Source organism: Chiloscyllium plagiosum, chromosome 18 (assembly GCF_004010195.1).
Source record: "Chiloscyllium plagiosum isolate BGI_BamShark_2017 chromosome 18, ASM401019v2, whole genome shotgun sequence".
Taxonomy (NCBI): Eukaryota; Metazoa; Chordata; class Chondrichthyes; order Orectolobiformes; family Hemiscylliidae; genus Chiloscyllium; species Chiloscyllium plagiosum.
In genome coordinates this window covers 17804154-17831633 of record NC_057727.1, presented here as the reverse complement: position 1 = coordinate 17831633, position 27480 = coordinate 17804154, and the positions used below count along the sequence as shown (strand labels likewise).

The 27480-nt window shown below is 40.8% G+C and overlaps 1 protein-coding gene across 1 annotated transcript in view; it reads left to right on the top strand.

Annotated features, from left to right (window-relative positions):
- The window catches only part of ccdc3b (coiled-coil domain containing 3b), a 37066-nt gene extending 10750 nt beyond the window's left edge, over positions 1 to 26316 (top strand). Inside the window, exons 2-3 of the mRNA XM_043708578.1 lie at positions 11840 to 12014; positions 23854 to 26316. Of these exons, the coding sequence (XP_043564513.1) occupies positions 11840 to 12014; positions 23854 to 24147 (469 nt within the window). The 3' untranslated portion in view covers positions 24148 to 26316. The remainder of the gene's footprint in view (positions 1 to 11839; positions 12015 to 23853) is intronic.
- The last annotated feature ends 1164 nt before the right edge of the window (positions 26317 to 27480 follow it).

Below are 27480 nucleotides of genomic sequence, written 5' to 3'. Positions count from 1 at the left end.
CCTCCCTTTCTATCCTTCCTGTAGCATTTGTATCCTGGAACATTAAGCTGCCAGTCCTGCCCTTCCCTGAGCCATGTTCTGTAATTGCTATGATATCCCAGTCCTATGTTCCTAACCATGCCCTGAGTTCATCTGCCTACCCTGTTAGGCCCCTTGCATTGAAATAAATGCAGTTTAATTTATTAGCCCTAACGTGTCCCTGCCTGCCCTGACTGTTTGACTCGCTTCTGTTTTCAACTGTACCAGTCTCAGATTAATCTCTTTCCTCACTATCTCCCTGGGACCCCCCTCCACAATCTATAGACCGGAAAATAACACTGTCTTATTCCTCTACAAAACTCTTCTCCAGGTTAAATTAATAGTTGTCTTTAAGTTTTGTGCCTTCTTTTAAGGCACCTAGACTGAAATGAGAAAGAACTATTTTAAAAACAATGGTTACGTGTTTTGAAAGCAAATAATCTGACACACACTGCAGCCATCATCTAAATAATTGCTTGAACAAACAGCAATTTAAGATTGAGTTGCAGAAGACTTAGAGCCAAATATGGATGTGGTGACAAGAAGTTGAGTTGTCTATGGACTAGTGACCAATTATTGATTAGATTCCCTACAGTGTGGAATCAGGCCCTTCGGCCCAACAGGTCCACACTGGCCCTCCAAAGAGTAATCCACTCAGACCCAATTATCTCTGACTAATGCACCTAACACTATGGGCAATTTAGAATGGCCAATTCACCTGACCTGCTCATCTTTGGACTGTGGGTGGAAACCCTTGCAGACACAGGGAGAATGCGCAAACTCCACACAACAGTCGCCCAAGGCTGGAATCGAACCTGAGTCCCTGGATCTGTAAGACAGCAGTGCTAACCCCTGAGCCAACCATGCCACCCCAAATGGCTCTCTCACTCCCCTCTCTCACCGCCTCACGCTCTCTCTCTTGATAACAGAGACAATTTTGTGTGCCGATGACTGCATTATTGATGCCTCTGATAAATGAACAACTTGGAGCTGGGAACAAGTTATAAAGATGGAGATGTTCAGTTTTCCCCAATTCTAGAGCAGTCTCTCTGTTATCTGCAGTCAAATTCACATTAAACCTGAAGAAAACCAGCTTATCATTATTGCAACAGTTTTAAGGTATAAGTCAGAAAATGTTTATAAGTAACTTGTGTCTCCTACCAACCAGTAGAAACATCCGGAGAAAGGCAAACGAAAGAACATGTTGTTCAGAAGGAGAGTCAAAAGGGACCACAGAACTTGAGAACAAAAACTACTGAACTGTCTTTCTAGATTGTCCCCCTGCCAGAATCTATTTTAACCTGACCATTTGTCTGTGTGTGTGTGAGAGAGAGAGGCAGCGCACCTATGCATGCGAGGGGAATTTATATGGGAATTAGAGTTCTAATTTGTCGTATTATATGCCAATAGTTATAAACTGTAACTGTTTATCTGTATCTACAATCATTACTTGTGATAATTCGTAATTCTTGTCAAGTACAGGAACATGATCTGAAGGCCAGGTAAATTGGGGAACTTTGCACATTTTGTGAAATCTTTTGTGACATCTCCAGAAATAGCAGGGCTTAATTTCCAGCATGTTATCCCAGTAAGATGCAATACAAGGCAGGTTATTGCAAATGGGATACTGAAATGGCCTGGCTACCTCTTTAGGGCACCTGTGTGTACAAAGCAAGCAATAATACATTAGCTTAACCAAACAGATTGAAGAATGAGTCAAGAACAATTCAACCAGGAAATGTCAGTTTGATGTGTGAATTTAATATCAACTCAGCTACAAAATAAAAGAGAAATAATAAATTAATTGAAACAAGAAATAAAAAATGAATCTCCTCCGTCTAACATCAGAAGGAATGAAACATCACATTTGCTGTGGTTCTGTTCATCGAGCTGGAAGTTTTTGTTGCAAATGTTTCGTCCCCTGTCTAGATGACATCCTCAGTGCTTGGGAGCCTCCTATGAAGCGCTTCTGTGGTGTTTCCTCCGGCATTTATAGTGGCCTGTCCCTGCCGCTTCCGGTTGTCAGTTTCAGCTGTCCGCTGTAGTGGCCGGTATATTGGGTCCAGGTCGATGTGTTTGTTGATGGAGTTTGTGGATGAGTGCCAAGCTTCTAGGAATTCCCTGGCTGTTCTTTGTTTCGCTTGCCCTATAATGGTAGTGTTGTCCCAGTCAAATTCATGTTGCTTGTCGTCTGCGTGTGTGGCTACTAGGGATAGCTGGTCGTGTCGTTTCGTGGCTAGTTGATGTTCGTGGATGCGGATCGTTAGCTGTCTTCCTGTTTGTTCTATATAATGTTTTGTGCAGTCCTTGCATGGGATTTTGTAAAATGTAATTTTCACAGCCGGTGAGGTTGCTGAATGATACATAAGAAAAATCATATCATTAAAAAAGAATTAGACAGAAATGGGCAAACCCAAAATTCTGTAATGAGTAGTCTATTTCCACAAACTCAGAACCATCTTGACTCAATATATTTGAATAGAAAGGTAGGTAATGAAATACATTTCATGCACCTTGGACAGCGGCTTCCAGATTTTTGCATTTAACTGTCCATCTGTCCTCATTTTAAGCTACTATCCAATTTCAGCTAATTTTGAGGATTGTACAACAATTGGCTACAGAACATCCTTTCTTCAATACAATTTTTAAAACAAAATTCCTTGACATGTTTAATAGTCATAAATTGATGCAGTTTGATTAATACACCTGAAAATAAGTTTATCGCAGTAAAAAAAGGTTTTAATCAGTGCCTAATGCATCATCTGTTAGTAACTGAAATAAAAGCAGGAAGTGCTAGAGAAACTCAGCAGGTCTGGCAGTACCTGAAGAAGGGCTCATGCCCGAAACGAAGATTCTCCTGCTCCTTGGATGCTGCCTGACCTTCTGCGCCTTTCCAGCAACACATTTTCAGCAGTATCTGGGGATAGCAATACATAATTAATGCTTCAAGTCCAGCATGACTCTTCTTCAGAACTGAATGGAGCTGGAAAATGATGATTTTCATGCAAGTGACAGAGAGAGACGGAGCAATTAAAAGAGATGGTGAGCTCAGATCAAAACATAAAGGTAACAAAAGCACGGTGGTGAAGGAGTGATAGACATGTAAAATAGATATAAATGTTCATTGTGAAAATGAGAAAATGGGTTCACTCTGCTGAGATAAAATCTAACAAGTCACAGTCAAGGCATGGCCATTGCAGGTTGAGCAATATAAGAAAAATGGAATACGGGGGTGTACACTGAAGTTGTAGTACTCAATATGGAAAATGCCTGAGTGGGAAATGAGGTATTGTTCTTTCAGCTTGCATTGAGCTTTGTTGGAACACTATAACAGGCCAAGGAATACTTGAAGGGGAGCAAAATGGTTTATTGAAATGGCAATGAACTGGAATGTCAAGGTCAGTCATAGGGAAAGAGCAGAGACATTAGGCAAAGTCTCTGTCTCCATTTTGTCTTGCTAATGTAAAGAAAACCACATTGTGACCAATGGATACACTGGATTAGATTGAAAAAAAGGCAATTAAAACATTGCCTCACTTGGAAAGTATACTTAAAGCCTTGGACAATGATGAGGAGGGGAGTGAATGGCAGTTTTTACATCTTTTGCATTTGCATTAGAAGGTTTCATGGGGAAGTGAGAAAATGATGGAAGAGTGAACCAGGGTGTCATAAAGGGAGTGTCCCTGTGGAATGCTAACAGTGGAAGGGAGGGGAAATGGTGTTTGATGTTGGTATCTGTTGGAAATGTGGAAGGATGATCCTTTGAATGCGGAGATTGGCGGAATGGAAGGCGAGCACAATGAGAACCCAATTGTTGATCTGGGAGGGAGGGGAAGGGTGAGGACAGAGTGGAAGAGATGTGTCAGACAGGGTTGAATCAACCATTATGTGTGTGTGTGTGTATACACGTGGTAGGGGGTGAGGGGTGGAGTGGTCACAGCTTATCCTCAGTTGAAGAAAAAGGACAGCATTTCAGAGGCATCCCATTGGAAGATGGCATCACTGGAATGTGACAGAGATGCAAAAAGTAAGAAAATAGAATGGAATCCCTTGAAGGAAACAGAGTGTGAGGAAGGGTAACCCTGGGATTCGGTAAGTTGGTAGTGGATGTTGATGGGCAGCTCTTCCTCAGAATTAAAAACAGTGAAATCAAGAAAAGGAGAAGAAGAGACAGAGATGGACCAAGTGAAATGGGAGCAGGATGGAAATTTGATCAAAATTGATGAACTCTTTCAATTCCATAGAACAGAAAGCAGCACTGGTGATATCATCAGTGTGTTGGAGAAGTTATGGTTGAAGGCCTAAAGGAATGTTTCACATACCCCACAAAGAGACAACCATAACTGGGATCATGCAGACACCCATTGCCACATGTTTGACTGCTGGATGCGAAACAAGTTAAAGGAAAAATTGTTCAAAGTGAGAACAAACTCAGCTAGGTGAAGGAGGAAGTTGGTGTTCAGCCTATGCAAGGCAGGGCTACCACACCAGATGACAATAACACTTCCTTATCAGTAGGTTTGATAACCAATTCAGGGTTAGGCCTGAGAGAAGAGTGCAAAAGTTCTGAGGGAGTTAAAGTGGGTGAGGGCAACAGAGAAATTAAGATGGCTGATGTCACACCAGCCATTCTCATTGAAGAAATTAATTGTCGGTAAAACACCAGAGGGAAGGTTCCAGGTAGAGAGGGGATAATGGAGATGAGTGAAACGGTCTATGGACTGGGACAGGATTCCATAAGACATAGGAGCGGAAGTAAGGCCATTCGGCCCATCGAGTCCACTCCGCCATTCAATCATGGCTGATGGGCATTTCAACTCCACTTACCCGCATTCTCCCCGTAGCCCTTAATTCCTTGTGACATCAAGAATTTATCAATCTCTGCCTTGAAGACATTTAGCGAGCCAGCCTCCACTGCACTCTGCAGCAATGAATTCCACAGGCCCCACCACTCTCTGGCTGAAGAAATGTCTCTGCATTTCTGTTATAAATTTACCCCCTCTAATTCTAAGGTTGTGTCCACGGGTCCTAGTCTCCTCGCCTAACGGAAACAATTTCCTAGCGTCCACCCTCTCCAAGCCATGTATTATCTTGTAAGTTTCTATTAGACATCCCCTTAATCTTCTAAACTCCAATGAGTACAGTCCCAGGATCCTCAACCGTTCCTCATATGTTAGACCTACCATTCCAGGGATTAGATTAGATTCCCCACAGTGTGGAAACAGGCCCTTCGGCCCAACAAATCCACACCGACCCTTCAAAGAGTCACCCACCCAGACCCATTTCCCTCTAACTAACACTATGGGCAATTCACCTAACCTGCACATCTTTGGACTGTGGGAGGAAACCCATGCAGACACAGGGAGTACGTGCAAACTCCACACAGACAGTTACCCGAGGCTGGAATCGAACCTGGGACTCTGGTGCTATGAGGCAGCAGTGCTAACCACTGAGCCACTGTGCCACCCACTATAATTAAGGTCCAAAAAAGTAGACATGGAGGTGAAGGTGACAGAAAGAAGAGTTTTCCATCATCTACAAGGCACAAGTTAGAAATGTGATGGAATGCTCCCCATTTGTCTGGATAGGTGCAGTTCCAACTCAAGATGATGGACAAAATCCAGGGCAAAGAAGCCTGCTTGATTGGTACCACATCCACAAGCATCCAGTTCCTCCATCACTGACACTCAGTAGCAGCAGTGTGTACTATCCACAAGATGCACTGCAGATATTCATCAAAGATTCTTAAATAGCTCCTTCCAAACCAACAACTACTTCAATCTCGAAGGTCAAGGGCAGCCAATACATGGGAACACCACCACCTGCAAACTCTTCACTAAGCCACTCACTTGTAAATGTAGGGCTTTTCCTTCACTATTGCTGGATCAAAATCCTGGAATTCCCTTCTTAAGGGCATTGTGGATCTACCTATAGCACATGGACTGCAGTGGTTCAAGAAGATCGCTCATTACCACTTTCTCAAGGACAAATAGGGATGGGTAATAAATGCTGGCCAGCCAACAATGCTCACATCCCAAGAGTGAATAAAGGTTATGTCATGTCTGAAATTCATTGAGGTGGGGGCAGAAAGAGATAAAACTAAGGTCTTTATTGAGACCAGATCATTCTGACCAGATCAGAAAAGTGGAATTATGGCAAGGTATGGGATTAGAAGAAGAGATAGAGTCAGGGGAAAAGCAGACGGGAAGAAGAATCCAGATGGGCATTGGTATCCATGAGGTTTTGAAGCTTGCATTTCATCTTCTGTCTACCTATCTGTCAGAATCTCACACTCTCTTGGTTTTATGGACCTTCTGAGTTTTACTTTCCGCTTGCCCATCCTTCTTCTCAGGGCAGTAGCGGCCACGAGTCTAGCTTATTACAGAGTACTGCTTCACACGTATATATTCTAGCAAAAGAACATCAATCCAGTGGCACAGGATAACAGATTAATGCTACAATGCCAGGTTGACCTGTCTATACATGATTGTTGAAACCTGCTTATTGCTACTATTTGCAGCTTTAACTGTTCTTACATTTATCAAAGGGTTACCCTCATGCCAGAATGATATAATAATGCTATACAAGACAAGAATCAGTAAATCCAGCCTTCCCAACACCAAGAGACTCCGAGCGATTCAACAGCCTATTATTCAACCGTAAAGTTACATTGTTAAATCAGACCACTTTACAACATCACTCAGTCAAAGACATCTGTGTGAACCTTTGACCAAGTAATGCTAGTTGTTGTCACATTGATGTTAGCTGTGCATTAATTATCGATAATCATTAGTAAGATAATTTAAGTAACTTAATTACTTCCATCTTAAAAGGTAATTGCAAGGATCATAACACAATTCCAAAATGACAGTATCACAGTAAACAAAGTAATATTGTGTATGATTTTCCTCTGGAGAGTCTAATGTGAGTCTTTAAAAATTATTTGGTGTAATCAGCATTATTATTCGAAAATTGGAGTGATTATTGCCATATGCTGTGAAATGCACATTTTCTAATTACTTAGAGAAACCATTACATTCTCCACCCCCACCCCCCCCACCCAAATACTATTACAGAATGTACTCAAATTGCATTGAATGAACCCTCTTGTTAATAAATTCTGTTTTGATATTTTGAGAGTAGTAGACTAGGTCCTGTTTGCTGTAAATAAGGCAGCCAAGCTTTTAGAATTATCTGCTACCCCTTGCTTTAATCAAACCTCTCAACAGATTTGGTCAAATTTTGCTTTAATTTGGTAAACTCATCAATCATACAGTCAGACCTCTGGGTAGAGAATAGAGCATTGATCACACAATGAGACCACCCTGTAAAATATGCCACTCTATTACCATCAATCACACAGCAAAACTGCTGGACAATGCATAAAGCATCAAGCCACATTATTTGACTAAATAATCATACTTTTCTGAATTGCATTGATTAGTCATCAGATAAAAATCTCTTTGCAGCAATCTAGTAACCTTGTTTTAACCTTGAGATAAGCTTCCAAATATATCAGCAAAAATTCTCAGGGCTAAATTTCTGGACATCCTTGAGTGGTGTTTATCATATCTTTTTCCACTATTAATATCACTCAAGAGCATAAGAAAATACAAGTGGTGTGAATCAGAAACTTTAAGATTGGGGAGTGGACTTTGACAGATAAGAGAAACTCAGTTACAGAGCTTTGGCAAGGGCAGTTAAAGCTTTCAATGGTTTTCTGATCTGCTACCCATTGCTTCCTCAGGTATTATCCAAAATTCCATCCAGTTTGGTTCAGTAATCTGTGTTTACACAATCAGAATAACTTGCAAACAACCTATTTGTTTTCTGCATACTGGATTAGCCTAATTTTGCACTCTTCTGAAATAACCAGAAAATTAATGTAGACCTGAGCATATACCAGTTAAAGCAATTTAAATATTTACTTTTAATGAAAGTACGATACTGCCTACCAAACTCATAATAATAGAAATATGTAATGCAATCAAGTCAACGCAGCATGGCTTCATGAAGGGAAAATCATGCTTGACTTCTTTATTAGAGAGAGGAAAGAAGCAGGATGGATAAAGGGAAACCAGTGGATTTAATATCCTTAAATTTCCAAAATGTATCTGATAAAGTACCAGATATTGAGCTACTTAATGAGAAAAAAGCACATGGTGTTGAAAATAGTTTATTAACATGGAGTGAAGATTGTCTAGCTCATAAGATATAGAGGACTCGAATATATGGGGATTTTTTTCAGATGGGAACTGGTAATTAGTTTATTGTCACAGCGATCAGTGTTAGTGTACAATTATTTACAATGTATTTAATGAAGTGAATGTACCGCAGACAAGTTTGTATATGACATAAAAATGGGTGGAAAGACAAGTAGTGAGGATGACACATAGAGTCTGTAGAGGGTTATTGGCAAGTGATCAAAAACTTCGCAGAATAATTATAATGTGGGAAAATGTGAAGTTATGCACTTTGGCAGGAGGAATAGAGGAGCTGAATATTATTTAAATGAGAAGAAGAGCAGAATGCTGGAGCATGAAAGAATTTGAGGTTCTATTGTGGACTGGGAGAGTATAAATCGTGCCTGAGGCTTGAGGCTAAATCACTACCTGAGGAGTTGGAGACACAGCAGTATCTGTGAGGGAGCAGTGTAGAGCTGGATCAATCGAGACTAACATTTGAGTCTATACCACTGACTTTGGAGTATGGAGGCGATGGGACCTGTGAGGGAGCAGCACTGAGTTCAAAACAGAGTGAGAAAACAAAGAGGGACAGCACAGCAAAACCTTAAATTCATTATTTGAACAGCTGTTAAGGATTGTCTACAAATTGCCGTAAATTAGAACAACGTGTATTTTGAAATAAGTCATTGTGCTTTGACTTAACTGAAAAAGATAGGGCCACTATATTAAGGTAATAAAAATAACATAAGGGAAGTAATGCTAATATAAAGTGAGATCTCCAAAAACTTAAAGTAAGGACTTTGCATTGTAATGGGAGTGTTTGAAGTGAAATAAGGTCCCTAGCATAATTAGCATTGTTTAAAATAAGTAACTAACAAAGTATAATTTAAAGGAAACTCATTGTAGTGGAGGTCACACCCATGATATGCTTCTCTCGCCTAAGTGGAAAGTCATATACAGTTCCAATGACCTTGGCAACCATATGTGCAGCAAGTGTGCCCACTGCAGCTCCTGATGTCTTGGAGTTGGGTGGGTGGACTCACTGTGGAGTTTCTGCAATGCTGGGATTGTCATAGTTAACACATTCAGTGAGGATAGAGCAGATCAAGACTGAACAGGCAGAAAGGGAATGAGTGGCCACCAGACAGAGTGGAAGGTGTTTGCTTTGGCCATCCCCCTCTCTAACAGAGGTGCCATTGTGGATACTGTTCAGAGCGACAGCCTCTGAGAAGATAGCTGCGGAAGCCAAGTCTGTGACACCATGGGTGTCTCTGGTGCACAAGAGGAGAGGAAGAAGAATGACAGTGGTGTCGTGATTTTTTTTTCATTAATTTGTGGGATGTGGGAATGGCTGGCTGGCCATTCCTAGTTGCCTATGAGAAGGTGGTGGTGAGCTGACTTCTTCAACTGCTGCGTCCAACTGCTGTGGGCTAACCTGCAATGCTATTAGGGAGACAATTAGACTTTGTAGTGATTGGTACAAAATAATGGCTTGCTTGGCCATTTCAGAGGGCAATTGAGAGTCAGCCACGTGGCTGCAGGTCTCAAGTCACATGTAGGCCAGACTAGGTGAGGTTGGCAGATTTCTTTCCTTGAAGGACATTAGTGAATCAGATGGGTTTTTCCAGGGTCATCGACAATGAATTCATGGTCATCAGTAGGTTCTTAATTTCCAGATTTTTTTGGAGGGAGAATTCAATAGTGAGGGAAACCGACAGGCATTTCTGTATTGTCTCTCTGGTATGCCAAAGTCTTAGATGTCTTGGAGTGGAAGCATGACATTCTGAGGGGACAGGATGAACAGGCAGTGGTCATGCTATATATTTTTACCAATGCCATAGTTAAAAAAAGGGATGAGGACCCACAAACAAAGACAGAATGTAATTTGAAAAATAAGACCTCAAAGCTAGTAATCGCAGGATTACTATCAGTGTAACATGCAAGCGAGAGTGAAAATAACGGGATTAGTCAGTTGAACACATGACTAGAGAAATGGTGTAGGAGGGAGGGATTCTGATTCCTGGGATATTGGAACCAGTTCTGAAAGGCATGACTGGTAAAAGCATGGCAAGTTACATCTGGGCAGGACCTGAGGGGATGTTTGCTTGTGACTCAAAATTGAGTCAAGCTCACATCAGTTAACTACTTTCCTGTGCATCAAAAGCTGATCTAAACCTGTACATTAGTAGATCATTGGGAAACCACTCTGAGAATGGCTTCTTCTATTTTCGAATACTGTTGCAAGAATGCCAAGGCAATGTAGATTGCCTAAAAGAAATTCATTAAGATTATAGCATAGCTATGATTAAAAAAATAGATAAACAAGGGCTGTTTTTATAACAATAAAGAACAGGCTATTTGATAGACATGAAAGAATTTTATAATGTAACTAAAGGAGAAAATATTTGCAACGTTTAATGAATGGGAAAATGAAAAGAAAGATCAGGAGCTATTTCTTAAAATATCTCATTAGTTCTTTGGGCGTCACATACCCCATATGGAACAGTGGTGGTCGCAGAATCCATAATAATAGCCTTTAAAAGGGAAGTGACTAAGTATTTGAAAAACAGAATTTTTTAAAAGTAACAAAGAAATGGAGAGCAGTTTAGGAATGAGTAAGTAGCAAAGACAACTAAGGAAGGCACAAGAGCTAAATGGCTGCCTCCTGTGCTGTAACATTTATGATTAAATTTTAACTTTGTTGCTTGATGTAAATTGGATGATAGTGAATGACCAATCCTGCATTTGTCCATTTTCCTAAAGAAATTAGGTATAAGAGGTCTAACATGTTTTAATAATCACCAGTTTATAACCATGCAACAAAAGTTTATATTTCTTTTGAAAGCTGAATATGTTTCAGCATTTTTGTTTTCTATTTCAGATTTCCAACAACTGCAATATTTTCTCTTTTTAGTTATATTACCATGTCCAATTCTAAATAGGTGCTAAATACACTTTCTATGACTGTCACTAAATAGAATAGCAGCTGACCAAAAACAGGATACTGATTGAGGATGATCAGCCATGAATGGTGGTGCAGGCTCGAAGGGCAGAGTGGCCTACTCCTGCACCTATTGTGTATTGTCTATTGACCAACCTCTTTAGAAAGCCTGATGTGTTCTTACTCTACCTATACTCTAGAGATACTTACAGTTTCTTCCTCTTATTCCTACCTTGCTGTGGAAACATCTTAAAATAGTTTACTTTTCTTCTTCTCCTCGTGAAGCAATCTTTGCCTTTCCTTCTGCATTTTGAAATCTCAGCCTTCCAATTTGTAAAAATGAGATGTCAAATTTGTAACATGACATATCAGGTTTTTCTGGCATTTGAGAACCACATTCCACAATTCCATCTGTTTGCAACTGGGGTCATTGTTGCATGTTTCCCAAATAAGTCAAATTCTATTTTTTGTATATGTAAAATGTAAACAGTCCATTATTTCTATTCCATCGAAATCACAAGCATGTTGGAGGGAGTCTGGAGTTAAATATGTGACTGTGCAATTTTTGTAAGCACTCTCATACTCATAACAGCTGGTGAAGCGTCATTGAGCTTTAACAAATGGCAAAGGGTATGGCATATGAGCTACTCCATGAATCTTTTGAATAGAATTATGAAATTTCATTCTATTTCAGGTTGGATGAGAATTACAACATTGTGCCACATGGAATCAATTTCCAGGATCCAATTTTTCCTGATACTACTGAGAACAAACGTATGTTTGCAAGTCTGTTCCAGTTCTCTAACTGCACCAGCGGTGCCCCTCATCACACCTACATGCCAGACTGGGAACTGCAAGAGGATAATCGGGTAGGGCTTTATTGAACAAATGGTATAATTCAAATTTGACCTCACTGAGGCTCCAATACATTGGTATTAAGCACATGCTTATCCTGTGCTAGCATTATGTTACTCACCATGTTTGTTATGGTTGTTGAGTTGATATGCAAGATATGAAATATTTGCAAGGTGTATGACATACACAAATCAAGGGCTCAATGTCTGTTTAGATGTCTTTTCCAAATTGCACTGCGAACGTGCATGTTGTGGTCAGTGTCTTCAGGTGCCTAGTGCTGTCATTAGAATGAGCACTGGAAGCTGTCTTTCCAAGATGTAAGGTTAACATTATTTGACCTACCCTATTGTGGAGCTAAGAGGAGAAAGGGTCTGGCTCCACCACCACCATTACACCCCACTCCCCGCAAACCTGATCACCACTGACGCCAACTTGACAGTATCATATTTCCCAGACTTCTATGTCTTGCCATATTTATGATACCATATCCCAAAATGTCACAAGTATGAAATCTAATTCGCTGCATCAGCTGGCTATTAAATAAGCAAACTTCCAATATTAATAAATTAATAAACTGCAAACAAAGATACCAATGAAAAGTGAGCAAACAGCGGAAAGTTCAGCAATTGAAACCCTGGTATTTGCATAAAAAGCACTCATTCAGCATGTGCAAAAGGATTCCAATTATTTCCATGCACAATTTTGTTTTGAGTGCAAGAATCTTGAGGGGCAAAGAAGAAAAGAAACATATAACATATATAACTGAGAATTGGAGGTTTGGGGCAGAAATATCAAGGGTTTCCTGCAAGTTTTTTGGGTGCTTTGAAAATATGGAGTGGCAATTCTGAGTTCCTAGCTGTTTTGATATGCATAATATTCCTATTTTCTCAGATCGATCATAAGGTACATCACTGTAGTGTTTTATTAAATGGTGGAAAGTTGAAGTACAATACATGAGTAGATTTCCCAATGCAGTTTTCACACTTAATCATACTATACAACCTATGCCCTTGTAATTTGATGACAAGCTTCCGGTATTACTACACCTTAAGATTCCAATGTGTTTTTGTCCTTAATCTTTCCGACCACTTATTGCTGTCTTTACCATGCTCTACATACGCATACCTTCTATGAATCTAGTCATGCATCTTATCCAATTCTGCAGGGATTTTTAAGCTTATTCAGTGACCTTCAGTGGTTAATAAAACCTCAACTATTCTTAAAACACAATTTAGAGACACTGAGGAGATGGGAAACGTTAATTATCTCCACGGTGTTTGGCTCTCCAAACTGCAATGCTGTGCCGTGACATGCTGAACACAGACTGCTCAGTAACTCAGCCAAAACAAAAGGTCCCTGACTGCAGCTGAACCATGTGAAGCTGCTCCACAGTGCTGAGAAATTTCAATAAACTAATCATCTGGCACCAGGAACTCTGGTTTTCATGCATTCACAAAGCAAAGGGCTAAAACCACATTTCAAAAGTATGTCCTTCAAGTGCAGAATGGTCTTTAGCTTGGAAAAGAACAATTGGTTTGCATATGAAGAACCTTGTTTTAGATTCCACCTGGTTGTCTCTGTATAAGACACCGCCACTTTCAGCTTTTCTAGCTATTAATTTCAGTTTATGCATTTAGTTTAAACTTGGAGTAATGTGAGGGTACTGGGATATTACTTGTGACCTTACTCAGTTATCAAGGTTTGGGGTGGAAATGTGGGAGAAGGTACATCAGCAACAGAAATATCTCAAAAGTAATTTTTCATATATATAGTTCTCCCAAGACAGAAAAATATTCTTTCTGATTTCCAGCACCCGCAGTTCTTTTTGTTTTCAAACTATTCTTTATTGTCCTGTCTATCAATGTGAATGGGAGATAAAAGGACAAAAATTGAGGAAAGAAAGTGTAATCCCTGAATTACCTCTGAACATTTGCCTCCTTCAGTTTTCAGTCAAGAAGTTGACAAAAGCTGGCAGTATCCCACTAAAAATATTTGACTTAAATGCTATGTTCTTGTAAATTGGGAGTCATTGCTATTTCCTGAACCCATCCACAAATTATGATCTGAACAGGGAGACTGGTAATATCATTGGGTTAATAATCCTGAAACCCAGGTTAATCTCCTCAGGTGTGGGTTCAAATCCCACCATGGAGAAAGTGAGGACTGAAGATGCTGGAGATCAGAGTCAAAAAGTGAGGTGAGAAATTGAAGGCTGGAGATCAGAGTTGAAATGTGTGCAGGAGAGTTGACGTTTTGGGTATAAGCTCTTCACCAGGAATGTCTTGAAATGTCGACTCTCCTCCTCCTCAGATGCTGCCTGACTGGCTGAGCTTTTCCAGCTGGAAATGTGTTGCTTATGCCCGAAACGTCGATTCTCCTGTTCCCTGGATGCTGCCTGACCTGCTGCGCTTTTCCAGCAACACATTTCCAGCTCTGATCTCCAGCATCTGCAGACCTCACTTTCTCCTCTGAGCTTTTCCAGCACCACACTTTTTAACTCAAATCCCACCATGGCTCGTGAACTTTAAATTCAACCATTAAATATTGGAATTGAAAATTAGTCTGACCTTGAAACTATGATTGGTTTGTTCTGGTTCACAAATATCCTTTAGAGAAGACAATCTGCTGTCCTTATTTAATCAGACCTGTATGAGATTCCAAGGAGATTGACTATTACCTGAGATACATAAAACAGATAAAGGTAGTGAGGACTACACATGGTGGAAAGTTGGAGTCGATAAGGTGTGGAGATGGAGAAAGCACAGCAGATCAAGCAGCATCAGAGGGGCAGGAAAGTGGACATTTCAGGTCAGGACCTTCCATCAGGACTGGGGTGGGTGGAAAAGGGCTGAGAAATAAATGGGGGATGGGGCTGGGGGTAAGGTGTGTGGGATAATGATAGGTAAAGGAAAAGCACCTCATCTTCCACCTCAGGAGCTTACAACCATATAGCCTGAACATAGAATTCACTAGCTTTTAAATCTCCCCACCCCCACCTTATCCCAGGTCCAGCTCTCCCTCTCCACCCTGCCCCTTGAACTGACCTAAACTGTCCATCTTTCTTCTCACCTATCTGCTCCACCCTTCCTACTAACCAATCACAATCACCCAGATGATCTAGTCATTTATCAATTGCTTCTTGTTAGTTCTTGTGTGTAGATTGGCTGCCATACCTGCTAATATATAACAGTGACTGCCCTTCAAAAGTATGCCATTGGCTGTACTTTGGGACATCATGAAACGTTATATAAATTATCTAAAACTCTACGCTGAAAAGAAATTTGAGATATAGATGTCATAAGCAAAGTTATGCCAACTGGGATGTCACATGGAGGTACTGGCCTCGCCAGCTGTTACAATGTCGGGGCGAGCCCACCTTGGCCGACCATGGAATTCATTACTCAACACTTTTCTGCTTCCAGTCCTCAAATGCAGGATGTCTCACAGCCTAAAGATGCTAGCTAGTGCAAAGGCCTGCACCAATTCAGTCCTGGCAGTGCCACACTGGTGGTTGCCACATCTGGGACTGCAGGCCGGCTCTACAGCTGCCACCAACAAAGAGGTCCAGAGTGCAGGCAGCTGGGCTCAGGGACCATCAGACAGGCGAAAGTGAGGACTGCAGATGCTAGAGATCAGAGTCGAGAGTGTGGTGCTGGAAAAACACAGCAGGTCAGGATCCGAGAAGCAGGAGAATCGATATTTTGGGCAAAAGCCCTTCATCAAGAATGAGGCTGTGAGCCGAGGGGGTGGTGAGATAAATGGGAGGGGTGTGGGGCTAGGGGAAAGGTAGCTAAGAGTGCGAAAGGTAAGTGGAGGTGGGGCAATGGTGCTAGGTCAGAGAGGAGGGTGGTGTGGATAGGTGAGAAGGAAGATGGACAGGTAGGACAGTTCATGAGGGTGGTGCCGAGTTGGAAGGTTGGAATTGAGCTAAGGTGGGAAATGAGGAAACTGGTGAAATCTACATTGATGCCATGGGGTTGGCGGATCCCAAGGCAGAAGATGAGGTCGCTCTTCCTCCAGGCATCAGGTGGTTAGGGAGTGGTGATAGAGGAGGCCCAGGACCTACATGACTTTGGCGGAGCACATCCTTGAACAGGACCCGGCAACACAAAGGGGATTTATCACAATTGGAGCGAGGATTCATTCAGCAAGGGTGGCCCATGCTGAGTTGGCAGGAAGGACTCTGTGTGCCACAAGGTGTGCAATCATAGAACCATAGAACATAGAACGTTACAGCGCAACGTACCCTCGATGTTGCGCCAACCTGTGAAAATAATCCAATGCCCATCTAACCTACACCGTTCCATTAATATCCAAATGTATGTCCAATGCCCATTTAAATGCCCTTAATGTCGGTGAGTCTACTACTGTTGCAGGCAGGCCATTCCACGCCCCTACTACTCTCTGAGTGAAGAAACTACCCCTAATATCTATCCTAAATCTATCACCCCTCAATTTAAAGTTATGTCCCTTCATGTTAGCCTTCACTATCTGAGGAAAAAGGCTTTCACTGTCCACCCTTTCTAACCCCTTGACTATCTTATATGTCTCGATTAAGCCACCTCTCAACCTTCTTCTCTCCAACAAAAACAGCCTCAGTTCCCTCTTCTTTCCTCGTAAGACCTCCCTTCCATACCAGGCAACATCCTAGTAAATCTTCTCTGAACGCTTTCCAAAGCTTCCATATCCTTCCTATAATGTGATGACCAGAACTGCATGCAATACTCCAGGTGCGGCCTTACCAGTGTCTTGTACAGCTGAAGCACGACCTCATGTCTCCGAAACTCAATCCCCCTATCAATAAACGCCAGCACACCATATACCTTCTTAACAACCCGATCAACCTAGATGCTCCTACACCACAAGTCAGTAGGGTTCATGGGGAAGATCTCCCCATACATGGTGGTGGTGTCCATCTGCTGTTGGGAAAAATACCAGTGACAGCGGGAAACATCCATTAAGGGCCATTAATTAGCTGCTTAAGAGCCTCAATAAAATACCAGCAGAAATGGGAAGGCCATGGTGACAGCATCTCCTGCATCCCACTCAACGTTACACTTTCTTCCCCCAATTGACCAGTACACTGGCAAAGTAAGAGTGGGCCATAAAATTCAAGCCATTGTGCTCATGTGTTTCTGTGATAATTCCAACATGAATCTGATTCAAGATACTGTATTAACATCAAATTTTATTACATCACTGCAAATAAATGAGAACATCCGGGAACCAATTTTATTCCCAAGAATATAAAAAATAATTAATGTGGATGTTAAATACTTTAAAAGTAATTTATTAATTGTGTTCTTCAGCTGTATTAACCTATCCTGATTTAAGAGACAGAAGAAATACCTGTTTTCCTGTGATTTCACACTTTGGCTCTTATATCCTGTTGCTTCTGCTCTTCTCACAGGGTCCACCCTTCTGTTTACGAAGTATAAAATGGCACAACTATTGAAACTTCAAAAATAAAGGTTGTTTCATTTCTCAAAACCATAATTTATGTAAATGACAACTGCAGTCATAATCCAGATTGCAGCAGACACCCATATTCACCTAAAGCGCAATTCCAAAACCCAGCGACCCCCAAGTTCTCTGAAGATTCCAGTCCAGAACTCTGAAATTTATTTTTGTAAAGAACATGGAATAGAGGGTGGCACCTGTGCAGGCAGTAAGTCTAAATGCCAGGAATAATATATGAGTTCATAAAAAGCCAGAGTCTGTGAAAATTGTCTCAATGTGAAAATACTGTGAAGAAAATGGAAAATGTCAATCCTGTTTTTTTTGGCTGCAGTGTAGGGACTCTATGCAGTTCATATAGAATGTTTTATCTTTGATGAGGATCAACATGTTTAAGAGGAAATACTTGTCTTTGATTTTATCTGTGCTTGACTGAATGTGCATTGGTCACATCCTACTTAAAAACTTTGACTATCTGTTTATTTAAATGCAGAGCACAGTTGCATATAGATGCTCATAAATTAATCTCAGTTCCAAAAAGCCCTATCAAAGTGATCAAGTATCTTTGAAAAAACATGCAATAAAGCAGCTACAACTTTCTTGTTCCTGATTATAAAGAGCTGAATTAATATTTTGATATGGGAAAATTGGAGCGATTGAACAATTCCTTGGAAATATTTCAGATTAATCCTGCAAATATCGAAGAATTAAATCAGTTGTTCTAATTATTACGCGATGAGTAATTCCTTGTCGTATGGGACTGAGTCAAACGTTATAACATAAGGGGACTGAATATTTCTTTGCAACAGAGAGAGTAACTCAGTAATTGTAATATGGGGAATTTTGATGCCTCACTTCAATATGGAGGATTGAATCAATGTTGTGACATGACAAGTTAATCATGTGATATAATTTGATGGGTGTGTGTGGAGAACTGAATTGGTAATTCAAGCAGACAAAATCAAATTCAAAAGAATGATTTTGGGTGTGATGCAAATCATTTGGTATAATAGGGAAGAATAGAACCAGAGTTCGTAGAAAATTATATGTAAATTGAATAATTTGATTGCCACTGAAAACACTGGCAGAGGGATTGTGATACACATGTCAACTGAAAATAATGCAGGCAGCATACAAACAGGGTGCTGCCTGCTAAATATGATAATAGAATTCAGCCTAACTCTAAATGTGGCTTCATGATTTAGTAAGTATCTATGCTTGTGCAGTGCTTGCATTACTTAAATTGGACTGAATTAATTGAAGTCTGACTACACTTCTTAAAGTGGATCAGGCACCGGATCAGTTTTTAGAAATAGAATCTGCATTGGTAGACAATTGAACATGCTGCTACAGAACAGAGTGTATGTTCAAAGTTTCTCTGATACAGAACTGGATATCACTGAATGTTTTGAAGAGGTTACCAAGAAGATAGATGAAGGCAGAGTGTCTACATGGAATTTAGTGAGGCTTTCAACCAGGCCCTGCATGGTAGACTGATTAGTAAGGTTAGATAACATGGGATCCAGGAAGAGCTAGCCAATTGAATACAAAATTGGTTTGATGTAGAAGAAAAAGGGTGGTGATAGAGGGTTGTTATTTGGACTGAGGCCTGTGTGCCACAAGGATTGGTTCTGGGTCCACTGCTGTTCATCATTTATATCAACAATTTGATGAGATATAGAAGGTATGGTTAGTATGTTGGGGATTACACCAAAATTGGTGGTATAGTGGATTGTGAGGAAGGTTATCCAAGAGTACAATGAGATCTTGATCAGATGAACTGACCCCTCTGTGGCATTTTAACTTCCTCACCTCCACCACAGTTGACAGTCATTCCAGACATTAACCATCCACAGCATAATGTTTTTTGCACCTGTCATTTTTTCTGTTTTTATTAATTATTTTAAACTTGCGCCCTCTCCTTTTCAGGGGGGCAACCTTTTCACTCAGAGGGTGGTATGTGCATGGAATGAGCTGCCAGAGGAAATGGTAGAGGCTGGTACAATTGCAACATTAAAAAGGCATCTGGATGGGTATATGAATAGGAAGGGTCTGGAGGGATATGGGCCAGGTGCTGGCAGGTGGAACTAGATAGGGTTGGGATATCTGGTCGGCATGGACAAGTTGGACCGAAGGGTCTATTTCCCTGCTGTACATCTCTATGACCCTATCTCTATGACTCTATGAGCCAATAGGCTGCCAAGTGGCAGATAGAGTTTAATTTAGATAAATGCAAAATGTTGCATTTTGGTAAAGCAAGCCAGTGTAGGACACAGTTAATGGTTGAGCCCTGGAAAGTGTTTTGAACAGAGGGTCCTAGGATGCAAGTTCATAGTTCCTTGAAAATAACATCACAGGTAGACAGGTGAAGAATGCCTGTAGCACGCTTGCCTTTATTGGTCAGTGCATTGATCTAGGAGTCAGACATCATGTTATGGCTTTACAAAACATTGGTAAGGCCACATTTAGAATACTGTATACAATTCTGGTCACCGTGCTACAGGAAGGATGTTGTTAAACTAGAAGGAGTAGAGAAAAAAACTACAAAGATGTTGCTAGGACTGGAGGTTTGAGTTGTAAGGAAAGGCTGGATTGGCTGAACCTTTTCCGGATGCTGAGGGGTTACTTTACAGAGGTTTATAAAATCCTGAGGTACATAGATAAGGTGAATCGCAAAGGTCTTTTTCCAAGGGTATGGGAGTCCAAAACTAGAAGACATAGTTTTAAGGTGAGAGGGGAATAGATTTGAAAGGGACCTGAGGGTCAATTTTTTTCACACACAGGATGGTGTGTGTATAGAAAGAGCTGCCAGAGGAGGTTGTGGAGATGGGTACAATCACAATACTTAAAAGACACTTGGACGGGTACCTGGATAGGAAAGGTTTGGAGTGATATGGTTCAAACACAGGCAAATGGGATCGGTTCAGTTTAGGATACCTGGTCAGAATGGATGAGTTGGACTGAAGAGTCTATTTCCGTGTTATATAAGTGTATGATTCTGAGAATTTGGTGTATTTTTTTGGAAAAATTGGTTTGGAATGGTTGCTGTGATGTTCAGTGAAGGTTGTTGTGGTTTATTTTAGAATGAGGAGGAGGGTTTACTTGTCATAGAATCATTGTTGCATGAAGTGATCCCAAAGAGTCTAGCCAGAAAGGGGATGTGCTGGTTGTCTCTTCCATTCTGACCACTCCTCCTCTTCATTCTGCTATTGTTCCTTCTGCTTTGCTGCTTGTTGTATGCTTGGTAGCAAGGGATGTGCCCTCATGATGGCAAAGTCATTCAGTAAACAATGCAGTACCATGGATCAAGGCACAGGATATGGCCAAAATCTCTAATAGACTTGTGGAATAGGCAATTGCTAAATGGTATTATCACTAAACTGTTAATCTGGAAACTCAGCTAATATCCTGGGGACCTGGATTTGAATCCCACCACAGCAGATTGGTGGAATTTTAATACAACAAAAAGTGCAAACTGGAATTAAGAATCTACTGATGAGCATGAAACCATTACCATTATCAGAAAATACTATTTGGTTCACTAATATCCTTCAGGGAAAGAAATCTGCCATCCTTACCTGGTCTGACCTACATGTGACTCCAGATCCACAGCAATGTGGTTGTATCTCAACTACTCTCTGAAATGACCCAGCTAGCCACCCATTTCAATGACAGCTAGGGATGGGCAATAAATGCTGGACAGCCAGCAATGTCCATGTCCCATGAATGAAATAAAAAGAATTTTTAAAATATCTGGGCAGCAGGACCTTTGCCTGTGCAACCTATGATGTTTCACATGATTACATGGCTCTCAATGCAACATTTGCTGACCACATCTGGTTGGCTTTCTGAGCAGAGTCATGAGACACATGAAAAACCCTTTGCACCCAGCAGCTATCTTTTTGGTGACTCCATTATTGAGGGAATAGTAGTCTGGGACAGAATAAGTGCACCATGCCTATGGACATTCCAACGCATGATATCCTGTATGGTCACTGCACCAATTTCAGTGAATGGAAGCTTGCAGTTGAAATACATCTCTGCATTTAAATGCACAATTGCAAAACCATACGTGTGTTTTAATATCATCGGTGGAAATCCCACTGGCCTGATAAAGCTTATCCTGCTTTTCTTTGCTAAGACAGAATACAATGGACTCACCTCTTGGCATCAACAGTGTCAGTAACCTTCAGCAGTAAACAGCAAACCTGAAGATTGTGGGTGGCACGGTGGCACAGTGGTTAGCACCAGGGACCCGGGTTCAATTCCTGCCACAAGCAACCGTCTGTGTGGAGTTTGCACATTCTCCCTGTGTCTGCGTGGGTTTCCTCCGGGTGCTCCAGTTTCGTCCCACAGTCCAAAGATGTGCAGGTGAGGTGAATTGGCCATGCTAAATTGCCCGTAGTGTTAGGGGTAGGGGAATGGGTCTGGGTGGGTTGCTCTTCGGTGGGTCGATATGGACTTGTTGGGCTGAAGGGCCTGTTTCCACACTGTAAATAATCTAATCGAACATGCCTGCTCAAGCCTGGAAGGATCCACAGGGCCACAGCCCCTGGGCCGCACTATCCATACCCCTGCTCTGAGTCTGTATACAATCCCTGGCTTAGGTTGAAGCAATAGAAATACTCCCAGAAGACCCTCGTTAAAGCTAGTCTCTGCCTGTGTGTCCTTCTTCCTCTCTGTTTCCCTGCAGTTAAGTAGCTTGTTCTCTTCTGTGCTGTTTCTGCTCAATCTCCCTTATGTTATAGACTAAGGGGGATGGTAACAACAGATAGTACATTAGTAAGAGCAAGGGATCGAATTAGAATCCTTAAGGTCAGAACTGGATATTCTCCACATGTCATACCATTCCATGTCAACTTCACTAACTTCACTAATGGTATGACGAACATGTCATACCATTCCATGTCAACTTCACTAACCTTCAACAGTTTGGCAAACTTCAATCACTTATACAAATTCAGGCACTGGAAAGTATTCAGCAATTACCCTAATAGTTGATGATCACTTTGAATAGTGTTCTTGCTTCTGCTAGTCACATGTTTGGTTGTGCTGAAAATGTGTTGCTGGAAAAGCGCAGCAGGTCAGGCAGCATCCAAGGAGCAGGAGAATCGACGTTTCGGCATGAGCCCTTCTTCAGGAAGGGGATGAGCCCTTCTTCGGGCTCAGGCCCGAAACGTCGATTCTCCTGCTCCTTGGATGCTGCCTGACCTGCTGCGCTTTTCCAGCAACACATTTTCAGCTCTGATCTCCAGCATCTGCAGTCCTCACTTTCCCCTCACATGTTTGGTTGTGTACATTTCAGAGCAGGTATTAGCTGACACCTGAGGTTCCGAATGGCAGTGTTGCTATAAAATCAGTAGTCTACATATCCTGACGTAATTTTCTAATGCTTACATTACTGACCTCCTCAAATGGCATCCAGAGCCGGTTGTGACTCAAGTGCGTGCAGGCAGTGACTACATCGTTTTGGAAGTAAAAAGCAGCTTTGGTTCAGAAACTACGGGTTCTACAGAATTGATTTTCGTGAGTGTTTAGTTTATATTATTTGTTTAAGTGAACATGTAAGCAGGGCTCTGTAAAGTAATATACCTGATTATGTGAATTTGAAACCATGCATCTGAGAGTCAGTAATCCAATATTTTAAGCATGCAGGTCTGCAGTACTTCAGGCACTGTTAATGATTAACCTGCTAGCCTGTTTATGAATGAAACCTGATGAAATTGGCCTGGAATTCTTGTTTGGCTCAAGAGTAAACTATCAGTTAGCATTTAAAAGGATAGGTGACCCTGACTGGACTGCAAGAGAAAGATTACTAATATTCTAAACTCAAGAAACTGTGCACTTGCAGCTGAATTAAGCCTATCATTGCCCTTGCATGTGCTTTGATTTTCTATTCTTGTATCTCCTAAAAAGCTCAAATTTGGACTTGAGTAAGCTGTATATGCACCTGAAGATGGAATAAGACTCTGTAAGCTTGTATTTTCAAATAAACCTTGGATTATAACTTGGTGTCATGTGATTTTTGACTATGTTCCCAGAGAGAGAGAGAGACAAAGTGCTCTCTGAATTGGCCACACAGAAATATTGTATGCAAATATTTCCAACTAGCTTTATTTGAAGATTCGTAGATAGGCTGGAGCATAAATCACAAACCTCTTTGATGAAAAAGAAATCTGGTCATATGGACACCATTGCCAAAATGTTTCAATTGGGTGATATTTTAAAATCGGGAGTAAGGGGTAACCATTCATTTTAAAATGGTACTGCCAATATTAAAATCAAGTATTGAGTCATAGTCTTTATGTCAAGTAGTTATCTGTGCCATCATTGTTTTTTCTGGGTGGCCTATCTTTATCTCCTGTATTCTAATAGATTCTTCAATGTCTCCTTCAGCTCCTGTGCTCAACTGTGCAGAAAGCCCTTTATGAGGAGGAAGATCGTGTGAGGAAGCTCTCCCAGAAAGTGAAATCTCTTGAAAAGGCCAACAACCATCTGCGTGAGAAGGTGAAGAGGATTAAGCGCTCCCTTCGGCAGGTGAAAAAAGAGAGCAAGAGAGAATCAATTCTCATGAAGCAGATCCTACAGAAGGAACAGAACAAGGAGAGAGGAAAGTTGAACATCAAGCAGGACACTGGCAAGCGACCCCTAAAGAAACCAGTCAAGAAACCAGTCAGCCATAAACTGTAACATTGCAGGCTCACTTGTAATATTCTAAACATAAGAAAAGTGGGAACGTGACATATGTGAAAACTGGCTACAACACAGTGGCTATCCATTCTAAATAACACTATACTGAAGCAAAGTAGAAAACAAAGTGTTTGGTTCAGCTTTCGTGATTGCATTGTATTATTTGAGCAATTTAAATCAACTTTTTGTTCTAGTTAACACTTGTCAGAATCCTAAGTGAACATAGTTGAAGCAGGGAAAGACACCACAGCAAAAAATTGCAAAATGTTGTTACAATTGGCAATCTCACTCTAAGAAACAATGATTGATGTGAAAACAATAGTTCATGATGTACCAAGATTGGAGAAAGCGTATTATTGGCAAAAGCAGCTTTACTGTATGCAGTTGGTAATGTACCGACTGTTAGAGTACTTAGTGCAGACATTTGGTTTTAAGAGGGACAATGCATTTGTTTCCTAGTATTGATTTCCCTCATTAAGGAAAGAGATTGTAAATTTAAATGCATAGATTTATTTTCCAATCTCTTGTTGTGATAGAAGTGGCCATTATTTAAGCAAATAGGAAAGCTCAGAAATGTTTTAAATTTAAGGAAAAATCATTAACAGCATATCATGATAATTAATAAATTGTCTACAGTAACACCTCTGAACAGGTTGATTGGAAAATATCTATCACATATTCTGAACTCATTGAGTGCATTAAAACGTTATCCAACTGATATTCTGTCCCGAGTACTACATTATATGTTTGTTATTTTCTAAGTAACTTCCCACAGTAGAACTGGAAGGTGTGATCAAAAGGGGGTGAATTGAAATCTTGCCTTATGAATGAGAAGATAGCCTGCCAGGATACTTTAATCTTGGAAGAAAAACTCTTGTTCATGAAAGACTTCACTGATATACTTTGGTGGCAAAGATAATTACAAGGCAAGCAATGTATTCATGTCTTTTTGAAGCTTATTGTTCCTGCTGCCTATGCCTAAACATGGCCACTTAACTTGAATCACCATTACCAACAATCCATTTACACAGTATTCAGATGGCTCTGTTGTTAATTTAGACCAGGTTAGGTAGATTGCTTCCTGTGATAACCATTTTTCCTCTTTGTATGTGTAGTGCATTTTTTTTTATTTCTATGCTTAGCTAGAACAGATTTATCTGATTGAGTTTATTTTTGTTTAAGGATTTATATATACTGCTGTTTAAGTACGTGTATTTTCTCTTGGAGCTTGGCAACTTTGGCAACTATGATAGTGGGGTTTGGTGGTGATCTTAAATTGCAGTTATTACTCCTGGAGTTCAGTAATGCTTGGGAGGAATTCTCATGCAGTGATTCATCACTGAATTTATAACTTTCTGTGGAGAGGGCGTTTATTACAATGATTATATTCAGTAACTTGCGAGAGATGCTATAGCATGATGATTATTCTGAGCTTGTTCTTTTCATTTGAGACTAGTCAGGTTCTGTTAATTTAAGGGAGAGTCACACAATCACACATCTCCTTTTGAAAATGGGTAACCAACTTTTCATTTACTTACAAACACAATGACATAAATCACAGTGAAACAACAATGAAATGAACAGAAAGACCCTGATGAACCTTTACAACAAAAAAATCTCGTTAGAAACAAGATTATTTTCTAAAGGTTAGTTGTGCAGTTATGTTTTCATTGATATACTGACTAGTTACAATCTATGTTGAATTATCACTGACATGTAATAAGTGACCTAAATGTATGCATAAATGTAGATTTGCTACTGATTATAAACCAAAGGGTCTTGTACTAATAAAACTTTTCTTACAATTTCTAGTTTCTTAGTTTCAAGATTTTCTTTTCTTCTCCAAATTCAAAATGTAAATGAAGAGTCTGGGAGAAAGGAAGTTAGGATATTGGTGCAGCAGTGAAGTGATGCAGCACTAGACATCCTAATATGTGAAGGATGGCTGGACTTCTATTCCTCAAATGCCGAGGTTCTGGTTTCAGTTGTGTGATCTGAAGGAAATAATGATGAAGGTGAATACTGTCACCATGGGGAGAATGAAAGTAAAAGCACTTGGCCCAGACTTGCCACCCTTACACACTTCACCTGACCCAATGAGTGCATATTATGTACTCTCAGCTTGTGAAGGACCTCATTGGAATATCCAAGTAACTAATAAAATTATATCCAAACAAACCATTGTGTGATTTGAATGCTGTTTTCTTCATTGATTTGTGAGATGTGGGTGTCACTGGCTGGCCAGCATTTGTTGCATCTCCCCAGTTGCCCTTGAGAAGGTGGGGGTGAGCTGCCTTCCATTGCAGTCTATTTGCTGTAGGTCAATCCACAGTGCTGTTAGGGAGGGAATTCCAGGATTTTGACCCAGCAACAGTGAAGGAACAGTGATATATTTCCAAGTCAGGATGCTGAGTTGCATGGAGGTGAATTTGCAGGTGGTGGTGTTCCCATTTCCTTCTGCCCTTGTCCTTCCAGATGAAAGTGGTTGAGAGTTTTGAAAGTGCTGTCGAAGGATTTTGGTGAATTTCTGCAGTGCATCTTCTAGATAGTACGCACTACTGCTATTGAGCATCAGTGGTGGAGAGAGTGGATATTTGTGAATGTGGTGCCAAACAAGTGGACTACTTTGTCCTGGATGGTGTCAAGCTTCTTGAGTGTTGTTGTACTTGCACCCATCCAAGCAAATGGGGAGTATTCTATCACACTCATTGTGCCTTGTAGATATTGAATACAATTTGGAGAGTCAGGAGGTGGGTTACTTGTCGCAGTATTCCTGGCTTCTGACCTACTTTTGTAGCCATAATGTTTATGTGGTGAATCCAGTTGAGTTTCTGGTCAATAGTAACCCTCAGATGTTGATAGTGGGGGATTCAGTGATGGCAACGTCATTGAATGTCAAAGGGCGATGGATGGATAGTCTCTTATTGCAGATGATCATTGCCTGGCATTTGTGTGGCAAGAATGTTACTTGCCACTTGTCAGCCAAAACTGGATATTCTCCATACCTTGTTGCATTTGAGCATGGACTACCTGAGTATCTGTAGAGTCCCGAATGGTGCTGAACATTGTGCAGCCATTGGTGAACATCCCCACTTCTGTCCTTATGATGGAGGGATGGTCATTGATGAAGCAGCTAAATATGGTTGGGCCCTAAACACTACCCTGAGGAACTGTCACAGAGATGTCTTGGAGCTGAGATGACTGATCTCCAACAACCACACCATTTTCCTATCTACCAGGTATTAGTCCAACCAATGGAGAATTTGACTCCTGATACCTGCAGTTTGGCTGGGGCTCCTTGATGCCACTCTCAGTTGAATGTGGCTCTAATGT